We start from the raw sequence: 24,121 nt of genomic DNA, 5'->3' as shown, positions 1-24,121 counted from the left end.
AAATGTTTTTTCACGCCTGCACAAAAAAAAACCTCAGGTAGGGCTAAGGGTGGTTTGATTATATATATTGATCTAAACATAGAAGGCAAATGGTCTAAGGTGGACTGGTTCGCATGGAACATTCAGGCCCTCAGATTTAGTAACAAAGGGTTGGGTCTCGTCTTGTTCAATGTGTATAACGCCATTCTCCTGGAAAATGACTTTACCATGATGGGAATTGGACGATAGGCTCAAACTCGAACTTGCTCCCGTCCATGGTGCTGTGGCCCCTTGGATACTATTAATGGGTGACTTGAACTGTCACTTATGTCCAGGGCTGTTTCCGATCAGTGCCAACTGGTCAAAATGCCCTATAGAAAAAGGTCCCCATCTCAGCCACTCCCTAAGTGGCATTGAATGGGGTAAGCTGATTCATTCTTATGACCTCGAGCACACAGTGGACATGATGCCTTTGGGACCGGATGGTACACTCCCCCCTACTTTTAAAGGGAGAGGGTGCTCGTCCTATATAGACTATATTTTTGTTTCAAGAGGCCTAAAACATCGGATTACAAAAGTAGAAATCGAGTGGAGCCCGTTTAGCGACCATAACCCCCTGGTTATGGAGCTTCTGCATCAGGGTAAGCAAAAGATCAAGTCTGCGGATGGTATCATTGAATGTGTGACGGCCCAGGGCAGAAGACTTAAGTGGGCAAAAATAGATGGGGCTAGATTTTATAAATCTTTGATGGAAAGAGGTAAGTCTCTCATTGATGAGTCCTTAGACCCCCTGGTGGTAGGGGCTTGCCGTATAAAAGTGTTTGGACAAATAACGAGTCTGGTGGACGAGTTATTGTCGGTTAAGGCCCCCAAGAAAACCTTTTCTAACTCACCAAAATGGTTTGACAGGGGTTGTACACGTGCATTAAAGAACCTAAAAATGGCCCTAAGCGGTATACCAAGGGACCAAGCAGAAGTCAAAACATGCAGGTCAACATATAGGAAGGAGTTAAAAAGACGGAAAGTTACACTGCAGGGGGAAGCATGGGCGGCCCTGAGGGAGGCCTCTGAAAACAGGGATATCACAGAATTTTGGAGATTAATAAACTCCCCTTGTTTTCAAGATAATAACGCCCCTGAGGTCGCATCAAACATTCTCCCAGAACAGTGGACTGCTCATTTTGAGGGCCTGTATAACCATGGGGAGGAGGATTCAATAAAGGAGAGGGGGATGAACTTAGTGTGCAATCGGGTGGTATTTTCCCTGCAAGAGATCAGAATGGGCATCGAGGGTCTCACCAAAAATAAAGCCCCGGGCCCAGATGGGATCCCCCCAGACCTGTTCCTGAGCCAGGTGGATCTATGGGCCCCTATTATAACTCGAGTATTAAACGCAACTATAATGGTCGGCTTACCACGGTCCTGGTCAACGGCCATCATAGTACCTATTTTTAAAAAAGGCAACAAAGAAGACCCCCAATGCTACCGTCCCATTTCTTTGATAGATGTTACTGCCAAAATCCTGGGAAGAGTAATTCTGAACCGACTGACCGAGTGGGCTGAGGACAAAAATATTATTTCAGATGCCCAGTACGGCTTTCGGACCGGCAGGTCCACCAGCGACCAATGCCTGAACCTATACATGTTGATAGCAAAGTACACCAAAACCAGCAATGAAACCCTGTATTTGGGGTTCATGGACCTGGCCGCTGCGTTTGACCATGTTAACAGGAATAAGTTATGGGTAATGATGACCCAACTCGGAATCGACCCTGGGATAATCTACATATTGAGGGAATTGCATAGAGAAACCTCCGCACGGGTACGATATAACAAAGACGGGGGATTGACAGAACCTTTTAGCTGCACAAGCGGGGTGAGGCAGGGATGCATATTAGCCCCTTTTTTGTTTTCGTTGTATATTAATAACCTGGAACAATCGCTTATTAATTTAAATGCAGATTGCCCAAGGGTAGGGACACGTAACATCCCAGTGCTGTTGTACGCAGACGATGCGGTGCTCCTGGCACGGACCCCGAAAAGTTTGCAGATTCTCATTGATGGGTTCGTCAAATTTATGGAGGCAATAGACCTGTCTGTCAATTTAAAAAAATCATATGTAATGACAGCAGGCAACAAGCCACGGACTGGTTTCACCTATAGAATTGGCACCCACACACTTGAAAGGGTGCAATCATTCTCTTATCTAGGGGTGCTTTTTGATGAGTCTTTAAAATTCACATCTCTTGTGCAAGAAAGGTGTGGGAAATTGGTGGCATCATTCGGTGCAATCTCTGGTTACGGGAGGAAAGTCGGCCGCTGGTGTCCAGAACAAACAATGAACCTGTACGACTCAATGTGCTGCCCAAAAACTACGTACGGCTCAGAAGTATGGGGATTTATAAATTTGGAAGGTTTGCAAAGTGAAGAAAACAAAATATTTCGTTCAATATTGAAAGTCCCCAACTGCACACCAGCTTTCATCGCCCATAAAGAACTTGGAAGACCCTATTTAGAGGATCTGATCAAGCTTGGACCAATCCTGGCCTGGATTAAAATATGGTCGAACCCTGATACTGTACTGAGCAGGTTGATCATACAAGATTGCCTGGGCAGAGACAAACATCTGAAAATTCCATGGATCCATTATGTTAAGACTACCTTAGAAAATATTGGTTACCAAGAGTTGTACTTAAGCCCCTTATTGATCAATGCTCAGGACAAGCCTAAATTAAAGAGAATTTTCTTGGAATCAAGAGCATCGGCCAGGAGTACACTAGAAGGGCGTAAATCCACTGTGAGCACCTATAGTAGGCTTGAAACCACCGTTGGGATGGAACCGTACCTCTGTGTCCTCTATAATGCCCAAGAGAGGTTTTTAATGTCACGTTTTAGGCTCAATTTTTTACCTTATTTATTAGCTGAACCAGCAGGTTTTAGCAAATCAATTGAGCAGAAGGGTACCTGCGGCTGCGACAATAAGTCTCCGCAGGACACCCTTCATTTTGTACTTTTATGCCCCATTTATACCATCCCTAGACATAGATTTTTAAAAGACATCTTGAAACAGGCAAGATTTACTCGAGCCAAGGAGGCATTGACCTTTTTACAAAGGGCTAGTGACCCGTTAACATTATGTGCGGTGATAAGTTTTTTGAAATTTGCACTCAGACTTAGAGTATCCAGAGGCCAGTATTAATTATGAAGCCTGTAGATTTGCTAAACTGTTAGTCTCAGGAAGCCACTCATGAGCATTGTATGTGGACAATGAATTATTTGCATGTACATAGATTCATTCAATGTTCTGTATATTGATTTAATATTGTTTTAACTGTATATACGTGTACTCTTTTATGATGATTTTTAACCATCGAATAAAGAACTATTGAATTGAATTGAATTGAGTGGCAGTAATGTTTTTCAACCAGGGTTCTCTCAGGCACTTGAATATGTAGGTCCAAATAGATGAACAATACCCGGGGCCCTATAATGTAAGGGGCGCACTTGCCCTCTTTGTGTCCTGGTGCACCTTAAAACAGGTACGCCAGGCGCAAACAGGGAAAGTGCGTCCTATTACATGGAATGCGCTGCCCCCAGGGCAGTGGCAAACTCGTGAAAAACAGAGCGTTTGCTTTAAAGCCGCTCCGTGTTTTTACAGTGCAGGCGGCAACCTGCCTGCACTTGTAAAGGGGATTAGAGATCCACCCGCAGGTGGGTGCAATCAGTGACTGCCCTCCCCTGCAAGGGGATGTCTGGGGGTCCATGGTACCCCCTTTACCTTAGAGGGCTGCCATCAAGGGGCACACTGACAGTGCACTACCTTTCAGGTGCGCCTCCAGAGAGCTTCTTTGCCTCTGCGCCCATGTCTGTAATATGACAGGCGCAGAGGCAAAGGGATTCCCTCATTTGCATTGGAGGCAATTCCCCCATGCAAATGAGGGAATGCCCCCTGAAGATAGCGCGGGTGCCTTATTTTCACCAGCACTATCTGTATTGCAGAAGTGCTCGCACAAGCGTCTGCTGCCCCTTCCGTAATACCAAAGTGCCCCGGGGCAAGCACAGCAGGTGCAAACGGCCATTGCGCCCTCGGGGCACTTATGTACTACAGCTCCTGGACAACTATATTTACACATTGCAGACTCCACAAGCAACAAAAAGATATTTGTGTGTAAAATTATATTTTCCTAAATTCTACAGATTTTATTTTCAATGCTGTAAACTTTGAACACTTATTTTCAGAATTTTACTTGAGGCTAGGATTGTTCCAGTCATTGGCTTAGGTCAGGAATATTCAAAATAGGTTCAAACGGAAAGAATCAATGTCAGATTTTCAGGGTAGCCATTGACTAGGTTAATTAAGGACCTCGGGCCAGATGTACGACTATTATTTGCAGTCGCAAACGGGAAATCAGCCCGTTTGCGACCGCAAAATAGGTCTGCCCTATTTATAAACCCTATTTTGCAACTCGGTAAACTATTACTGACTCGCAAAATAGGGTTTGTGACTCGCTATTAGGCAGGGGCGTGCCATGGTCGTCCCTTCCTAATAGTGACTCGCACTTCAATGTAAGATTGTTTTGCGGCCGCAAAACACTCGCAGTTTACCACTCATTTAAAATGCGTGGTAAGCCACTTGCAAACGGAAAAGGGTCCCCAGGGGACTGGCATTGAAAATATTTTTTAAGAACAGGCAGTGGACAGTAACATTTCATTTTTCTTTTTTAAATGCATCCCATTTTCCTTTAAGGAAAACTGTCTGCATTTAAAAAAAAAATGCTTGATTGAAATAGCAGTCACAGATATGGTGGTCTGCTGACCCCAGCAGGCCTCCACCCCTTGGAATGCAAACCATTCCCAATGGGTTGCGACCCTATTAGGAATCACGAACAGTGTCTGAGACACTGTTGTAAATTCCAATTTGTGAGTCGCAAATTGCAGGTCGCAAAACAACGCAATTTGTGACTACCAAATTGAAAAGGGTCGTACAGCTGGCCCCTCATATACTATTTCCATTTACGAACCAGGAATGTGCAATTGCACACTAATTATTTTGCGAATGGGAATCAAATTTGCGATGTAACCTGTATACTAATAGATTGCATCGTAGATTGTACATCTGCAGGGAGTCTGAAAACAATATTTCTAATAAATATACGGAAGGTCACAAATTGCAGAGCTGGGTGGTTGTCTGTGAATGCAGTGATGGAAGTCGAAAAGGTACAGCAGACCTCCATCACTGCAATTGCATTAGCTAACTGGATTAATTTTTTTAAAGTATTCCATGTCCATTACAGTGACAGGTGCTGCTTTAAAAAAACTGTTTCTCATTTGGAAACACATCCGGGGGCTCAAGTTGCCATTTTGTTGTGATGCAAAATACAAGGGGACTTAATCCCAGTGCAAAATAGTGACAAAGCAAAGATGAGAAAACCCTGCAAGAGTGAGATATGTATGTATGCATGTATGCATGCATGTGGTATATTTATCCATAGGGCAGCCTAGTGCTGTACAGGGTCAAAGATAAGCATTAAGTCAAGGCTCAAAAAGAGCAGTAGCTACTTTCTGTACTGTTAATGCTTTGTTATGTGGTCTTTAATGCAGTGCATCTTCCACTGTTTCCTAAGTTAGAACAGAGTTGGGGTAGTTCAGATGGGCGGAGGGATGTTATTCCAGACCTTGGGTGCACAGATGGAAGGGGCCTGCTGCCTTCATTTTTGCTTTTTTACACTTCTTAGTTTGCAGTCCAATGGTGCTTTGGATGTGGGTGTGCCAAGAACCACCAGAGGTGCTAGGCGTGCCCGTTGGTTGTTGTTTTTGCCGGGGTCCCAGAATTAAAAGAGGCCCAGAAAGAATCCCACCAGGAGTTAAAAAATAAACTCATTTTTTGGCTCAATCAAAACAGACCAATATCCAATAACCAGGATGGGGAAATTCTCCTGGTTAGATGAGTGAATTGGATAGGGAGTGGCCCTAAAAATATCGAGGGAAACTGCATTGTTGCTAATTTTAGGGACAGGAGGGTGGTTGAGCATATTCTAAGCCATGGACCATCTGGACGCATGACGGCCATAAGGCCATTACCACTGAGTTATTTTTATTCGAGGCTGCAGGTGTTAAAAGAGGGACAGCATAATGCAGGGAGAGGTGTGGAGGGATGGAATTCTGGTTCAAATGGAGGTCTAAATTTTCCTCGTCAAGTGACAGGCTTCTGGGAAGGAAGACACTCATGTTGGGCAAATAGGTTTGCCCCACTAAGGTCACTAGAAGAGATTGACTGACTATTCAATTTATACTCATGCCTAGAACAGGTTGACATGGAACAGATTATACTTGATCAGGTACACCCAATAGATAGAACCTCTCCCCGATATGGTTTGATCAATGAAGATGGGCAGTCATTATCGGGGGGAGGTGGGTGTAGGATCTTAGTAAACACCACAGGAGTCCCAGACCCTCTCGCTGGGGGTTGTGTACAAACACCCTCAGGGACAGGAATCATAGCCACAGAATTAAGACATCAGGATAGTGTTATGCAGGAACAATCCCCCAGAAAGAAAGGGGGGTGGGTTAACACCACTCAAGAAATGGTAGCGGTAGGGCCCGTTATTATTGAGAAAGAGGGCCTGAATATTATTTCGTGGAATATAGCAGGTATTGCAGGGAAATTTCACAACAAGGAATGGCGACAGTATATGGCCCATTTCCAGATAATCTGCCTACAAGAAACCTGGGCATTGGATAATATCCACCTTCATATGGCCGGTTATAAATGTTTTTTCACGCCTGCACAAAAAAAACCCTCAGGTAGGGCTAAGGGTGGTTTGATTATATATATTGATCTAAACATAGAAGGCAAATGGTCTAAGGTGGACTGGTTCGCATGGAACATTCAGGCCCTCAGATTTAGTAACAAAGGGTTGGGTCTCGTCTTGTTCAATGTGTATAACGCCATTCTCCTGGAAAATGACTTTACCATGATGAGGGAATTGGACGATAGGCTGAAACTCGAACTTGCTCCCGTCCATGGTGCTGTGGCCCCTTGGATACTATTAATGGGTGACTTGAACTGTCACTTATGTCCAGGGCTGTTTCCGATCAGTGCCAACTGGTCAAAATGCCCTATAGAAAAAGGTCCCCATCTCAGCCACTCCCTAAGTGGCATTGAATGGGGTAAGCTGATTCATTCTTATGACCTCGAGCACACAGTGGACATGATGCCTTTGGGACCGGATGGTACACTCCCCCCTACTTTTACAGGGAGAAGGTGCGCGTCCTATGTAGACTATATTTTTGTTTCAAGAGGCCTAAAACATCGGATTACAAAAGTAGAAATCGAGTGGAGCCCGTTTAGCGACCATAACCCCCTGGTTATGGAGCTTCTGCATCAGGGTAAGCAAAAGATCAAGTCTGCGGATGGTATCATTGAATGTGTGACGGCCCAGGGCAGAAGACTTAAGTGGGCAAAAATAGATGGGGCTAGATTTTATAAATCTTTGATGGAAAGAGGTAAGTCTCTCATTGATGAGTCCTTAGACCCCCTGGTGGTAGGGGCTTGCCGTATAAAAGTGTTTGGACAAATAACGAGTCTGGTGGACGAGTTATTGTCGGTTAAGGCCCCCAAGAAAACCTTTTCTAACTCACCAAAATGGTTTGACAGGGGTTGTACACGTGCATTAAAGAACCTAAAAATGGCCCTAAGCGGTATACCAAGGGACCAAGCAGAAGTCAAAACATGCAGGTCAACATATAGGAAGGAGTTAAAAAGACGGAAAGTTACACCGCAGAGGCAAAGGGATTCCCTCATTTGCATTGGAGGCAATTGCCCCATGCAAATGAGGGAATGCCCCCTGAAGATAGCGCGGGTGCTTTATTTTCACCAGCACTATCTGTATTGCAGAAGTGCTCGCACAAGCGTCTGCTGCCGCTTCCGTAATACCAAAGTACCCCGGGGCAAGCAAAGCAGGTGCAAACGGCCATTGCGCCCTCGGGGCACTTATGTACTACAGCTCCTGGACAACTATATTTACACATTGCAGACTCCACAAGCAACAAAAAGATATTTGTGTGTAAAATTATATTTTCCTAAATTCTACAGATTTTATTTTCAATGCTGTAAACTTTGAACACTTATTTTCAGAATTTTACTTGAGGCTAGGATTGTTCCAGTCATTGGCTTAGGTCAGGAATATCCAAAATAGGTTCAAACGGAAAGAATCAATGTCAGATTTTCAGGGTAGCCATTGACTAGGTTAATTAAGGACCTCGGGCCAGATGTACGACTATTATTTGCAGTCGCAAACGGGAAATCAGCCCGTTTGCGACCGCAAAATAGGTCTGCCCTATTTATAAACCCTATTTTGCAACTCGGTAAACTATTACTGACTCGCAAAATAGGGTTTGTGACTCGCTATTAGGCAGGGGCGTGCCATGGTCGTCCCTTCCTAATAGTGACTCGCACTTCAATGTAAGATTGTTTTGCGGCCGCAAAACACTCGCAGTTTACCACTCATTTAAAATGCGTGGTAAGCCACTTGCAAACGGAAAAGGGTCCCCAGGGGACTGGCATTGAAAATATTTTTTAAGAACAGGCAGTGGACAGTAACATTTCATTTTTCTTTTTTAAATGCATCCCATTTTCCTTTAAGCGAAACTGCCTGCATTTAAAAAAAATAAATTCTTGATTGAAATAGCAGTCACAGATATGGTGGTCTGCTGACCCCAGCAGGCCTCCACCCCTTGGAATGCAAACCATTCCCAATGGGTTGCGACCCTATTAGGAATCACGAACAGTGTCTGAGACACTGTTGTAAATTCCAATTTGTGAGTCGCAAATTGCAGGTCGCAAAACAACGCAATTTGTGACTACCAAATTGAAAAGGTTCGTACAGCTGGCCCCTCATATACTATTTCCATTTACGAACCAGGAATGTGCAATTGCACACTAATTATTTTGCGAATGGGAATCAAATTTGCGATGTAACCTGTATACTAATAGATTGCATCGTAGATTGTACATCTGCAGGGAGTCTGAAAACAATATTTCTAATAAATATACGGAAGGTCACAAATTGCAGAGCTGGGTGGTTGTCTGTGAATGCAGTGATGGAAGTCGAAAAGGTACAGCAGACCTCCATCACTGCAATTGCATTAGCTAACTGGATTAATTTTTTTAAAGTATTCCATGTCCATTACAGTGACAGGTGCTGCTTTAAAAAAACTGTTTCTCATTTGGAAACACATCCGGGGGCTCAAGTTGCCATTTTGTTGTGATGCAAAATACAAGGGGACTTAATCCCAGTGCAAAATAGTGACAAAGCAAAGATGAGAAAACCCTGCAAGAGTGAGATATGTATGTATGCATGTATGCATGCATGTGGTATATTTATCCATAGGGCAGCCTAGTGCTGTACAGGGTCAAAGATAAGCATTAAGTCAAGGCTCAAAAAGAGCAGTAGCTACTTTCTGTACTGTTAATGCTTTGTTATGTGGTCTTTAATGCAGTGCATCTTCCACTGTTTCCTAAGTTAGAACAGAGTTGGGGTAGTTCAGATGGGCGGAGGGATGTTATTCCAGACCTTGGGTGCACACATGGAAGGGGCCTGCTGCCTTCATTTTTGCTTTTTTACACTTCTTAGTTTGCAGTCCAATGGTGCTTTGGATGTGGGTGTGCCAAGAACCACCAGAGGTGCTAGGCTTTTCTCAAAGATAAGTAGAGGTGCTGTCTGTGGTGGCTTTGTAAATGATGCAAAAGGTTTTGAAGTGTTGCTGGCCAGCAAGGGGAGCCAATGAGGTTCCATCAGGATGGGTGTGATGTGATCATATTCCTTTGGGCCCTGAATGAGATGTGCTGCAGAATGTAATATGCCCTTAAGGAGCCTGGAAGCCCACGGAGCAGGGCATTTCCACAATCCAGATACAAGAATACAAGGGCTTGACCAGCTGTTCTGAAGTCACCTTCCGGAAGAAACTGTTTCACTTACTTTAGAAGAGAGATCTGATACCAGGCTGTCTATGTGTTTTTTACCAATGGGCTTCTTGAGGTTGATGTTGGTGTCCAGAATGAATCCAAGAGACTTGGCATTCAGTGAAAGTTGGGGTTGGAAACCATCACGGGTCATGTAATTGAGCCAGGATTGTATTGTTTCCTGTTTGTTTTTCTTACCAAATAACAGCAATTATTTCTTGGTTGGGTTGAACTTGAGGTAGGCACTAGACATCCATGCACTAGACATCCATGCACTAGACATCCATGCACTGGACATCCATGTCTAGATGATGTGCAGGCACCGTTTGAGGCATTGGATGTCTGAAGTAGAGGGGATGTTCATGCAGAGGTGTATATCATCAGCATATCAGTGAATCTAGATGCTATTACCTGTGTAGAGCACCAAGCAAATCAATGTAGAGGGTGAAGATGACAGGGGGTAGTATGCAACCCTGAGAAACTTTGCAGGTGATAGGAATTTTTTGGGGTCCAGTGGTGCCCATGTGAACAAACTGGTGTCAGCTGGAAAGGTAGGAGGTGAATCAGTGAATGACATTGCCGGTAAATCGCTTTCTAGATTATGAATGTGTATGTGTGTATGATGGTGGGATGGTCAGCTGTATCGAAAGCAGCAGAGAGGTCCAATGATAATAGTAGGCAGGTATCATGCCATGTTTATCTGTGGCAAGGATGGCACCATCTATGATGTGTAATCTAGCGGACCCCATGCTGCAGCTTGATCTGAAGCCAGACTTCTCGTTGTGCAGGAGATGGTTAGCATCAATGAGATCTTTGAGTTGAACATAAAGTGATATTTCAATGATCTTGCCGATGAATGATAGGGGAGTATTGCTCCAGTACTTGGTAAGGTCATTGAGGGCTAGTGTATGTTCCCTTAGTCGAGGGAGGATCTGGCCTGTCTTCAGAGCTCCAGAGAATATGCTTTGAGTGAGGGAGGCATTGACAATGGTGAGTAGGAGAGAAACATCATCCCCAGAGAGAACTCTGATGAAGGATGAGGTTAATAGACTCTTTTCATAAGAAGTGGCTTTGAGGGAGATGAGTATGTCGACAAGATCAGCGAGAGATAGGGCTTTGAAGGCAAATAATTGCAGGTTTCTACAGGAAGGAGTGGGCATAAGAGATGAAGAAGGCTTGGTGTTGTAGAGGTGCTGGCAAATCTTCTCAATCAATCAATCAGGCGTTTGTTAAGCGCGACTACTCACCCGTAAGGGTTTCAAGGCGCCAGGGGGGGGGGGAGCAGGCTCCAGTCCATCAAGGGGGGGGGTCTGTCGAAGAGCCAGGTTTTGAGGTTTCTTGCGAAGATGGGGAGCGGTGTTGTCTGTCTGAGGTGGAGCGGCAGGGCGTTCCAGGCTTGGGCTGCGAGGAAGTAGAAGGAGCGGCCTCCCGATCTGGTCTTTCTGGTGCGGGAGACCACAGCGTAGGAGAGCTGGGCAGATCGTAGGGTCCTCTGGGGTGCGTGGAATTTGAGTCGGCTGTTCAGGTATGCTGGTCCGGTGTCGTGGAGGGCATTGTGGGCGTGGGTGAGCATCCTGAAGGTGACTCTAGCTTCGATGGGGAGCCAGTGGAGTGTGCGCAGGTGCTGGGAGATGTGGCAGTGTCTTGTCAGGTCTAGGACCAGTCTCGTGGCGGTGTTCTGGATGTTCTGTTGCTTGCGGGTGAGGTTTTTGTTTATTCCGGTTTAGAGTGCGTTGCCATAGTCGAGTCTGCTGGTGACCAGGGCGTGAGTGATGGTCTTTCTGTGTTCGAGGGGGATCCATTTGTAGGTCTTACGTAGAAGGCAGAGGGTATGGAAGCTGGAGGATGAGACGGGGTTGATCTGATCTTCTGTGCTTTTCACCAAAGAAGAGGTTGATGGTATTACACTTTTCTGCAGAGTGAGCAAAAACATTGATCTTGATTAGCATTCTGCTTCTGTCGGTGGCTCCAGTCCAAGTCTTTTAAGAAATATTTTGTGCTTTTATTATTTTTTAATTTAGACCTGCTTAAGTGTTTTAAGTCTAGAGTGATGTCAAAGTGTAGTGCAACAGGTGGAAATGTGTTTAAGTGCTTGAATTTTGCACCAATTAAATAGGTTCCCCTACAGAGTGCCAGGGCATTCCACACCTTAGACAATCTTGGAGTTTTCAGTCCTGACTATGTGAAGAGCTGTCCTTCTTGTTTTTTGACCAGAAGAATGTATCCCAGGGATGTGAGAGACAGCCTCTGACTTTTCCCTAGAGCTATTGAGACAATTGTCTGCGTCAGGAGACCAGAGCCCTTCTATGCTGCTCTGGCTATTGCCTCCAGGCTTTTAGCTTCAACTGAGAGACTTGAGGGGAACTGCAAAATTTATCTGGGAAAAAAGTCACAAATTTCCTGAACTCTTCATTTTTTCACCCACTCCCAGCTGTTATTGTACAACTATGCTACTTCACATTGTTCACCTGGCATCATGGTTCTCGCATGAGCTCTGCAAATGTGGGCCCCAAAGAATTGGCAAAGAGAAAGTCCTGCAATGATCTGACAACCCAGAATTATTTATCTGCCCCAAAAAGGTCCCTTCTCCTGCCTACAAATATATATGCCTAAGATATGAATCCTTTCAACCAATGCCAAGTCACTCGGATTCACCCTAAAAATAGTGTCACCCTCAATAAATAAATCACTAACAAAACTAAGACCAGAGGCCAGTCTTTCAAGAAGTGATCCCTTTCCTTTTCTCCCAGAAATCAACTTCAGAATTGCTGTTCAAGTCCTCATTCTATTACATCTGGATGGTGGCAATGTCATGCTCCATTGCCTCTCAGACTCCACATTGGCTGACCTTTAAGGGCATCCTTACAGACAGGAGATTGTTTTTATGTCCACCAGGTCCGGGGTTGGTGGGTGAGGGGAGAGTTGGGGGGGTTGATAAACAAAACAATCCATTGCATAGTGTCTCAGAAGACAACGGGGATTGAGACGCTGATGTAACATTATTTTGTTCCTTATGCTGACAAAACTCATAAAGAAACTTTAACCATAAGGGCATCCTTCATGCCGCAGCATGCTCATCAAAGGAAGAAATGTGACCACGTCATACCCACTCTCATGGAACTCCACTGGCTCCCCTTGCTGCCCAAAACCACCTTTAAAATCACCTGCAAAGTCAGCATGACCAGCACACGTGGCTACCTGGCTGTTAAGCTCACCATCTTAGGTGACTCTGTACACCAGGAGCCGAGACACCATCAGACTGGAGAAGTGCAAAAAAATAAAATCAAGACAACAAGCCTTCTCCATAATTCGTATCTCTCAGGACTGCCGACCCCCTTCCCCAATTTAGTAAAGACTGGAGACAGAGCTCTTTAAAGAACACTACATCGCGATGAAGTAAGCTACTCTCCTATCACATGTTCACAGTGCCTTTGCATGTCATCCTGTACTGCACTACATTGCCTTTTGGCTAGGTTTGCGCTCTATAAATCCCACATACCTAAATGTTCTTCAACAATGTTTCACCAGAATCTCCTAATAAGGCTGTCAGACATTTAACCCCTTCGACGCTCATGACGGAACGGTTCCGTCATGAGCGTCGGTTGAGCTGTGCTCATGACGGAACCGTTCCGTCATGACCACGCCCGCGCAGGTAACGGTCAGCACAGCGGGGGAATCCGCCCCGCATGGAAGGGGTTAAGGAACTCAAAGTGGCCAGATACTGAAGCTTTCCCTGTTCAAGATTCTTTTCTTTTTGCTCCAGAAAAACACAGAAAAGCTTCAGGGTTACTTTCAGGCTCATCTTCCAATCCAAGGCTGTCAATATTTAATAAAAATCCAGCCTTCCCCAAGACCTCAGAGTTCGGTCACATTCAGCAGTGACCGGTGCAGGTAAACTCAGTGGGGTGGTGGGGAGGGGGGATGTCGACAGATGAAGGAATAGGGGAACGTAAATAAATAAATAAATCCTATTCCTTCGTCTGTCAACATCCCGCCTCCCTGGCCGCCCCCCACTGTGCTTACCTGCACCGGCCGCTGCTGGTCACATTGTTCAAACACTTTTGTTCCCCACAGTCTGTCTTTGTCCCCAGAGATATGCACATTGCCATGGACTCCCAGTGAGTTAATCCCAAACTGCTGAATACTATACCTGTTGTTTTATTTCTTTTTATTTCAACTTGTGTGTTTCAGTTACTAAATTGACTTTTCCTGAATAGTCTTCTTTAGACCTTATGCGCCTTTTCCCAATTAAAATTGTACTTATTGATTTCGCAACTCTCCCACCCCACCTAGCCTCGCGCTCCACCCCTAGCACCGCTGTCACCTTCAAGCTTCTGAGATGGAAGTGCATTACCAATGAAGAGGTGAAGAACACTTTTACGGGGGTTGCTGGCCATATTCTTTTTGTAAACCAATGGATGCAGGAGCTCAGCTATATAATACATTTCTAACTGTGTAACCTTCCAAGTCATAGCCAGCAAGCAAAGTTTCTCACAATAAAGTATCCCTAGGAAGAACTATTCAAGATTCCGCCTGAGAAAGCAGGAAGCCGATTCATGGGTAGCGTTGGGGCATCTTTATGAGCAAGAACAAGAAAGGGTAGGCTGTCAAGAGTGAGACAATCAAATGTGAGACCTGTCTAGAGAGACAACTAAAGATGAAGCGTGCTAGACTGAGACCACTGAAGTTGAGACAGAATGTCAATGAGAGCATCCTATCGAAAGGACTGTGAGAGTGAGTGAGACTGCTAAAGTTGAAGAATCTGGGAGTGAGATCACTGAAGGTGAGAGAGACAGGGGAGTATTAGAGGATTTCTGAGAGGGAGCTCATCAAAGGTGAAGCATTACAGTGGGAGACTGTTCACGTTGAGACAGGCAGTTGTCAGGTGGCGCGCCCCTGAGCGAGACACCATCAAAGATGAGGACAGCGAGAGCAATACAAGATTTGGCATGCCATAGAGAGACTGTCAAAGGTGTCAGCACCTGTTCGATTAAAAGAAAATAATGCTTGATTCAAATGCCTTAATGAGCATAACCAGGCTTCAATTGCCAAAGTCAGCCTGCAGTGTCGTACATGACCGAGTTTCCTACATGCATGCTTGTCTTCTGTTTTTTTTCCTTTTCAGAAAAAGAGTTAAAATATAATTCAGTTCATGATGGTGTTTATTTGTTGAGCGGAAATTTATTCATTTGTGTTCTTCGAGAAGAAAGCCATCTGCAGAAATTCCTTTATTTGCAACAAATTCAAGGCTCTTTGCTCAGGTCTGCTCTAAGCAGTTGGATTGTCTATTGTTTTTACCTGTTGTACAAATGGCGTGTTGTTTCCTTCATTTCCTATGCACGCCTTATTATAACAATGCATGAAAGTAGATGTCCCTAAATGTTTATTATTTGATGCATGTTTTCTAGTTTCAGTATTGGTTTGTCTGAATGAAACATTACTAGTACAGCCCTATGAAGTAAGATCTCACCATGTTGAGAGTATGTCTTTCACTGCTGAAAACCTTTAAAATTTGCCCTTTTTGTGATGTGTTTTAGACCTTTTTTGCTTTTCCAACTGAGCAGTCTCTGATTTATACTTAGACATTTTGCTTACTTTCATGAATACAGACTCCATATTGATCTGTCAGTTGATTTATACATAGACTGTCTTGACTTATGAATTCATGATAGTCCATTTGCTTACCTATACTTTGGTTGGGGCTATGTGCTTTGGAAATTGACCTTATGTTGATTCCCCACACATTTGCATTATTTGATGCATTATTGATGCTGATTTGAATTTCACTAATTACTTTTTACTTCTGTAGTGATTCCTAAATTTGAATAAACCTTTATGATTTTGACTTGGAATTTTGTTCTGTGAAGGCTTTCTTTAATTGTACGGGGCTGCCTTCTATTGAGACTCACACGGCCCACCCTTTTAATTTATTCATTAAAGGCTTTGACAAAGGTGAGACAGAGAGGTGTTAGCGGGGACATCCATGAGAGTAACCCCATCAAATGTGAGGCATGTGAGAATGGGACAACCAATAATAATTTCTTTGACGGTGAGATCACCAAACTTGAAAAAGAGAGCAGAGTGTGGAAGGCATGCATGAGAGTGAGACAATGTAGGGCGAAGTCTGTGAGTTTGAGATGCATGAGAGAAGGCATCTGTTTGACAGTCGGACCCTAAGAGGGGAGATGCGAAAGGGTGTGCCACTGTGTTCAGTGTGAGTTGCTGTGTTTTTTAACCTATTTCAGCAGACGTTTTTATTCAAAAATCAACTCTTATGTTTTACTTTTAACCACCCTGACCTCGCTATTAGGGTCCTACTCGCTCTCTGTAAGAGACCTGGATCAGACCCAGGGTGAAGTGGTGAAGCACTACAAGATACGCAACCTGGACAATGGCGGCTACTACATCTCGCCGCGCATCACCTTCCCCAGCCTGCACCAGCTTGTGGAACATTATACACGTAAGTTTCAGGCTTTACAGAACACAAATACTGTTTTCTCTTGCCCTTCAAACTCTTCTTCGGGTCCCACACCATATCTCTCCTCAGTGTCCGGAACAGTTTTCCTCCAGATCCTCAACCATGAACATCCCCTTTGGATTCCCAGCCGTGCTCTTATCTCCCCTCAGGGTAGTGCATATCCCCTTCAGATTCTGAGTCAAGCTCCTCTCTCCCCTTAGTATGGTGAACGTCCCCTCTGATCTCCAGCCGTGCTTCAGTCTTCGTTCTGCGAGGTGAAGTTCCCCTATGAATCTTCAGTCGCGCTCCTATCTCCCCCTGGTATAGTGAACATACATTCCATTCTTCACCCGTGTTTCTATCTCCCCCCCCCTCAGTGCAGTGAGCATCTCTATAGCTCCAGCTCTGCTTCTATCTCACCGTGGTATTGTGAACATTTCCTCCGATCTCTAGCTGTGCTCCTACCGCCGCTTGGCGTAGTAATCATTCCCTCCAATCTCCAGCCCCGCATCTATCGCTCCTCAGTGAAGTGAACCGCCCTTTTCAATACGCAGCCGTGCTTCTATCTCCTGTCAGTGTAGTGAGCATTTCCTCTGTTCTTCGGCACTGCTCCTGTATCTCTTCAGTGAACATCCCCTTCATAAGTCCCGCTGTGTTCCCATCTCCCCTCAGTGTAGGGAACATCCCCGTTGGAACCTCAGCTAGGATCCCAGCTTCCCTCGGTGTTGTGAACATCTCCTCCGATGTATAGTTCGCTGCTTTCGTCCCTCAGTGAACACCCTCGCAGAGTTCCAGCCCTGCTCCTATCGCCCCTCAGTGCAGTGAACATCCCCTTTGGACCCCAGCCATGTTGTTGTTATGAGCATCCCCTCCGATCCCTAGCTGAGCTCCTATCAGCCCCTCAGTGTATTGAGCATGCCTTTCAGATCTCCAGATGTGCCTCTATGTTCCCTCTTTGGAGTGAACATCCCGACTGATCTCTAGCCGTGCTTCTACTTTCCCTCAGTGGAATGAACACTCCCTTCGATCTCCAGCTGTGTTCTCTCCTCCCTCAGTGTTCTGAACACACCCTGCTCCGATCTCCAACCTTCCCCCTATCTCGCCTCAGTGTAGCGAACATCTCCACAGACATCCAGTCGTGCTCCTATCTGATGTGCTCATGTCGCCCTTTGGTCAAATGAACATCTGCACAGGTCTCCAGTCCAGTTTACAGCACCCCTTGGTGTAGGGACATCTCTTTCGGATCTTCAACCACACCCCTACCTCAGCTCTTCTGCAGGTCATTGCGATCTCGGTTGCATGGTGACTCGTTCCTCTGCCTCTCCTACAGGTAACCTGGATGGGCTCTGCACTCGCCTCAGCGCGCCATGCCAGACACACAAGCCCCAGAAGCCCTGGTGGCAGGACGAATGGGAGATACCCCGGCAGAACCTGAAGCTGGTAGAGAAGCTTGGAGCGGGGCAGTTCGGAGAGGTGTGGAAAGGTGAGTACAGACTCCTCCAGATGGGCCATGTTATAGGAGATGGAAGGTGGGCATGGTAGGTTAAGGAATGGGCATTACAGCCGAAGGACAGTGTAAGGGCATCCAAGAAAGTTCAGGGTAACTCAGGACAGACCAGGAGAACCAGAGGCACATCAGTATAACCCACCGAGAACCATCCCTTGTGAGAAACCAACATCCTGCCCCAGAATACTTAGCTTCCTCTGAGCACCCTTCCCGCCTGTGAACATATAGCAGTCCATCCCATAGTGCACTTGGTCACATTGCATCCCTCCTCTTGGCCAACCTCCATTCTCTTGGTATCACCCACAACAGCGAGCACTCTGCACAGTCTCATAAGCTCCCTGGTTCGATGCCACCTCCTCTGTGGCATCTCTTTGAGCACCCTCTATTCCTTTCCTGAGCATCCTGCAGTCCCCTCTCCTGTGCACCGACCCTTCCCTGTGCACCCTCTACTTTCCTCCATTGAGCACCTGTACTCTCGCTGTGAACCCTGCACCCTTCCACTGAGGACTTTGCACTTCCCTCACTGACCACCCTTGCATATCTCTCCACTGAGTGTTCACACTTCGCTTGTCACCCGGTGCAACCTGCGCTCCCCTTCATCGTATACCATTCCCTCCGCTCTACTCTGCCCTCTACACTTCTTCTGTGTAACATGAAGCCCCCTCCGTTGAGCACCATGCGCCCCCTACTTCATCACAGACCTTACCTCTTGAGTGGCACCTCCCTCGTAAGACAGCTCCCTTCAAGTTAGTTCCCACTGATAGTATTTTTCTATTTTTTATTAAATACTCCCCTTCCTCTTTATATTGAATTGCCAAGATTCCTGTTTGTTTTCTGTCTCGTCTTGGTGACGTCACCTCGAGAGGTAAAGACTCTTATATGATTGTATTTTATTTTAAAAAACAAGCGCACTGCTTGGTGGCCCTGTGACATCCCTCCTTCCACTTCTGACAGTCCTGCTGTGCTTGCTGCAGTCAGAGGAAGTAAGAAGGGGTGACCCCGTATCCCTAGAAACCAGAGAAGGACAATGAGACAATGGGTCCTTCTAATTATGAAACTCAGAGCGGTCTTTTTATGTCTAGAAATAGGTGTGTGATTGAAACAAAAGCGTATCTTCGGTGTCAGACTGAGAAAAACATTTTCATTTATTTTTGTAGCAATAATATGACACATGTTGGTGCTCCATAGGCCAGCTCTGTGCTTAGTGGTTGTGACAAGAGTTAGAAAGTGCACATCTCATGAACGGTGGTGGCCATTTATACAATGAATCCTAAAACACTGGCTCCAATGTAAGTACAGGTTTATAAATTGCACAATTGTTCACACGGACAACACAATAATCGCGTCTACATTTCGACTCCTAATGAATTGTGAGTTTGGGTCTTTATCAGGACAGCAATGAGGTAGCATCCTCTATATAGTTAAGTTCAGATATAAGAACATGCTATGGTACAAATCCATAGGCATCCATGGGTGTAGTCACCACAAAATACATTCACTTTCTATCAGCACTGATTCAACCTTTTTAATCGTCATCTGACAATCAGCGCTCGCTGTCGCAGAGGGCGTAGCCTTCCATGTTGGGAATGGAAGCCCCTCCCATGCTCAAGGTGGGGACCCGCGTCCCGGGGAGAACATGCGTGCATGTGAAATACATCCATAAGGGAGGTGGAAGGCGGACTGTTGCCTCATTTAAATGCAAAGAAGCTAATGAGAGTTAAGGGGCTTCAAGGGGGTTATTTAAATCACCAGCGGAGTGTGTGAGCTGCAGTCATGGATGCTGATGGTCAGGTGCAGCAAGCATCCAAAGGGGAGTCTCCTGCAAGGAAAGGAGACATGAGGAGGAAGAAGTCTCTTCTCACGAAGAGCAAAAAAAACATTATCTCAGTATCTCCTGATGATGTGCAGCCATTGGTGGACAGAGTAGCTGCTCTCAAGGTGCAGAATAAAAAATCTGATATGGCCTTATCCAATGACGACGAGTAGGCCCTGGGCCACATAAAGGGGAACAGTTGACTCACGTCTTACACTACTTTGAAGACAAAGTGAATTTTCCTACTTAAGACCATCCAGGCAGGTGGGGTGAACTGGTCATATGGCCCTCAGAATCCGGAAACACTTCTGCACAATTCCATTAAAATATTCTTCTGAGAGAATGGAAGGATATTGACAAAATGGGGTTTCTGAGATTTTTTATGAATCGGTCCCCTTTGAAAGAATTCACAGAGGAATTTCCACATTCGGTTAAAGTGAATACTGTTGGCAAATATCTCGTCCTCTTTGGCGACTGAAGATTCGTTGCCGTCAAATACCGTTGACAAAAAGTGTGATTATATAAAAGGGCATCTGCATCAATCTATTTTGTTCTTAGAGCAGCCACATACGCCACGTACACTAAACACACTTTACTAAATGATTTTCAGACTTTGTATGAAACATTTAAGACAGCAGAGTTGGTGTGAGTAGAGGTACTTGTCAGATATTTTCTTTAATGAAGTCTGCACGGGTGCTACATCACTGGAAGCCATAACTGCGGCCAGAAGACATATTTGGTTGCATCTACGGGAGCTCAGTGCAGCACAAATAAAGCACAAATAAAGCAATGACTCTTCTGAAGACCCAGACTTTTTGTCCTCATTAAGTGGTCAGCTGACCAAACGAAACTCTCACAGCCATTCAAATGGCACCCATAGTGTTTGATCATTCGTGTATCCAAGTGGTCAGCAGCAAAGAGGGCCTTTTCAGCGGAAGCCTGGGAGGGGGGGGCGGGGGAGACCGCTGAAAAATCCAGACTCAGAAATGGTGGGGTCCCACAGAAACCACTGAAAGCCCGACTATGCCGAGAACAGTACAGTACCAATCGAGGGATCGTCTTTCTTCCACATTCAAAAAGTCATTGGAAGAAATGTAAATGCTCCTGAAGTCTCACTTTCCCATTCTAGAGGCCCCCATAAAAGTTGTTAGATAGGAGAAAGAGTGCTGCTCCTAGAACAGCAGGATCCTTTCTTGCGCGCAGGAAGAGAAAGCTTCGTTTAGAGCTAATAATTTTAAAAGCTCAGGAAGTCTTTGTCTTTATGTGCGCTCCAGCAGAGGCCCTGCACGCTAGTAAAGAGCAGTGTGTGCGCGCGCCCACGCGCACAGCTTACAGGCAACATAGGGCAGGTGTAGTCGGGGAAGATCATAATGTGGCTGGATTTAAACATCAAATGTCCTTTTTCTCTGGTGTCCTTCAGGACGGTGTCACGGTCCCTATATTTAAAACATTGTGTGATCACCGGGTGGGGGAGGGCCCCAAGAAGGAGCTTCTTGGCCAACAACCTGTGGGACCGCTCAAGAATGAAACATGAGTAGAGGTCTTTCGTGTACATCCACAAACGTATCCATTGCACCAGAAATGCCTTCGGGCTGGAACCCTCAGCCCCCTCCGGAAACCCAATAAAGCAAAGGGTATTTTGGCAGGGCCTGTTTTCGGCATCCTCTGCGCTTTCTTATAGTGTCTTGGTATTGTGTGAGGGACGGGCTACTACTGAGGAAGGGTCATGCACAGTGTCCTTCAACTCCAATATGCTCCCTTCCACCTCGGTCACATGGTCCACAGTTTGGGGGAGATCCTGGCGCAGCAAGCCCACATCTATGTCCACCTCCCCTATGAATGTTTCTAGCACTGCCTGTGGAATCTTGAATGGCCTGCAATATAACCGCTCTGTTGTCTCCCATGGGTGGGGCTGCAGCTTCCTGGTCACCCTTGTTGGCGCCTTTTGCCCCTCCCCACTCAACCATGCTGTATTTATATCAATATTTGGTGGGTTCTGCCTTGGTCATGTTGCAGCCCATTTTACTGGTTCCCTCGTGCTGTCTGATTGTGAGGGGGGTATGGATTAATATATGGCCAGAGTGGTCCCCAGTCAAGCTGTCCCCTGTGGGTCGTCTCCAGTGTCCAGGGAGGGCGGTTGTCCAAACCACTTGCTCGAGGGGGAGCCACCTGGGAAGCACGAGCAGTCAGCCCCAACAACCAGTGTGTTTTCACCTTCCGCAGGCCACCTCAAGCTCCAGCATGGGCCCCGGATCAGCCCCAGGGGACACCACTCGGGGAGGAGCAGTCAACTCTCCGCGCCAATGCTAGGCCTCACTCTGGCCCTGGGCCCTGGACCTCGACCTCTCCAGGAGCAGCGACTTCAGGATGGGCTGAATATTAAAAAATACTGAGGGGTGGGGAAAACTGGACCCTTCTCCTGCTTTCAGTCTCACCTCTGTACCTGAATGTTAAACTGGAGGTCTAAATCTCTTGTCACTCCACTGTTACTGCACTTAATAACTAGGCCGGAGCCACTCTGTCACTTGGTAAGCCTCTGCCCAGAGGTCTTCTCTGTGAGCTCTGCGGTCTAGTGTAGCCGCGGATGAGGCTGTTGTGGGACTTCGCGGGCTGTTGCCTTTCACCGTGTATCTCGTTTCTTCTCAGGATAGGGCTCGGGCACCGGCACCACCGTGGCCGCAAGTCCCATAGGTACCAAGGCCTATCTGCCAGGGGGCTCTCCCCCTTTCTATGCCACCGTCCAGGGCTCACATGTCCCCGCACTTTTTCCATGCTGCACGTCCCCCGGGCTCACCTGTACCCCCTCTTCCCAATCTCAAGGGGGTCTGTAGTAGCGTGGGTGGACGGGTGTGGCTGCGGCCAATGAGTACTGGACGCGGCCCGAGGTTCGTTCCTCAATCCCATCTTGGGACTCTGCGGCTCTCTGGTGCTGCTACCCATGCTGCCGTCGCCCATCAAGCTGCAGCTCTATGGGCCCGCCAGGGACATCTCGCACAGTTGGAGAGCTACAGGGGCCCTGCACCGACCTGTTGGGACACGCCTGCACCCAGAGGGAGGATCCCTCGGTGCTGTCAAGCGGGAACTAGCCAAAGCTCGACCGCCATCTTGGCCACCCAGAATCAGTTTTTATGACACTTAGATCTACATGGCTTGCCTTTTTGCAGGCCTTTTTCCCCTGACAAATTTCAACAGGTTTGATCTGCCCAAATCTCTCAGGGGAAAACTAGGACAGTGTGAGAAACATTGTTTGGTATAATTATCACATAAATTGTATTTTCAATCTTTTTGCAAACTTGTTTACCATAATATTGGAATTTAGTCCTTAACTTAGAAGGACAACCTACGTGAGGCATTTGTGTTGGGCACACCTGGACATGAAAATAAAAGGCCTTCTTTACATTCTGAAGGTTGCTGCTTTGAATGTAAAGCACACAAACTGCAGAAACAGCTGAATGTGTTCTGGTGTTGGTAAATTGCCCCAGGATTGTCAGACCCTTTCAGCAGGCCACAGGGCAAGCTGGGGTTACTGGGCCACGACTGAGGGGTTAGAGGCCTTTTAGCACTGGTGTTCCATGGCCTGACCTAGTATGGCTCTGCAAACTGGGCCACGTATAATGTTTTTACACTTGACTCGTAGTAGTATCAAGGGCGAGCAACCACAGGCTTCCCAGGCAGGTTAGTGCGGTGGTTACTCAGGCTCAAGAATTAATAACACCCCATCCACCAGCGCAATACAATCAATGTCTAGCCCCACACTTCTCTTTGTAGAGAAGGCAAGTACTTTATTTGAGTGAAAACAGAGAATTCCACTACACGATCAATAATGCACGAATACCCGATTAATGGGTGCGAGTCTTTGTGCTGTAGGGTCTTCTATGGACTAGCCATCGATCTGTCTCTTGTGAGTTCCCCTGTGTCTGGGCTCCCCCCCTCAGGTTTAGCTCTTGATCTAGATCGGTGGGTGCAGCGTGTACCCCAGCCCCCTTGATCTAGTCTTAGCACAGTTTATAGGGCCTAGGCCCATTCAGTCTCTCTCCAAGTTCATATTAGCAGTGCGGTGTTATGTTAAGCCCGCCCACGGTGGCAGGATCTCACTGGCAACACGAGCCTTCAGGCAGCAAACAGCAGTCTTCTCAGGAGTCACGCGGCAGTGAAGGAAGTGACCCGATTAGGGCCACCCGGGTCATTCTTGACCACCTCTCAGCCTTCCATACAAATTAGGAGTCGGTCAGACACTAGAGAATACAAACCAAGTATATTTGATTCAAGTACACTCGAGTGGAGTCTAGTCTGACCAGCCTCCTGGGATTGCTGCAAGCATGGTGATACATTATGTACAGTTCAGAACCAATAAAGACATGCCCTGACTGGAAATTTCCAGTTGGTAGCTGGTGAACAAAG

General features: G+C 46.2%; 1 protein-coding gene across 2 annotated transcripts in view; it reads left to right on the top strand.

The window, feature by feature from the left end:
- LCK (LCK proto-oncogene, Src family tyrosine kinase) overlaps positions 1-24,121 on the top strand; it is a 327,731-nt gene that overhangs the window by 203,239 nt on the left and 100,371 nt on the right. For both annotated transcript variants that reach the window (XM_085648416.1, XM_085648415.1), the window contains exons 7-8: positions 16,254-16,403; positions 17,731-17,883. In XM_085648416.1, the coding sequence (XP_085504542.1) occupies positions 16,254-16,403; positions 17,731-17,883 (303 nt within the window). The remainder of the gene's footprint in view (positions 1-16,253; positions 16,404-17,730; positions 17,884-24,121) is intronic.

This window comes from Triturus cristatus, chromosome 3_2 (assembly GCF_964204655.1).
Source record: "Triturus cristatus chromosome 3_2, aTriCri1.1, whole genome shotgun sequence".
Lineage (NCBI taxonomy): Eukaryota > Metazoa > Chordata > Amphibia > Caudata > Salamandridae > Triturus > Triturus cristatus.
This window is presented reverse-complemented; position numbering and strand designations above follow the sequence as displayed.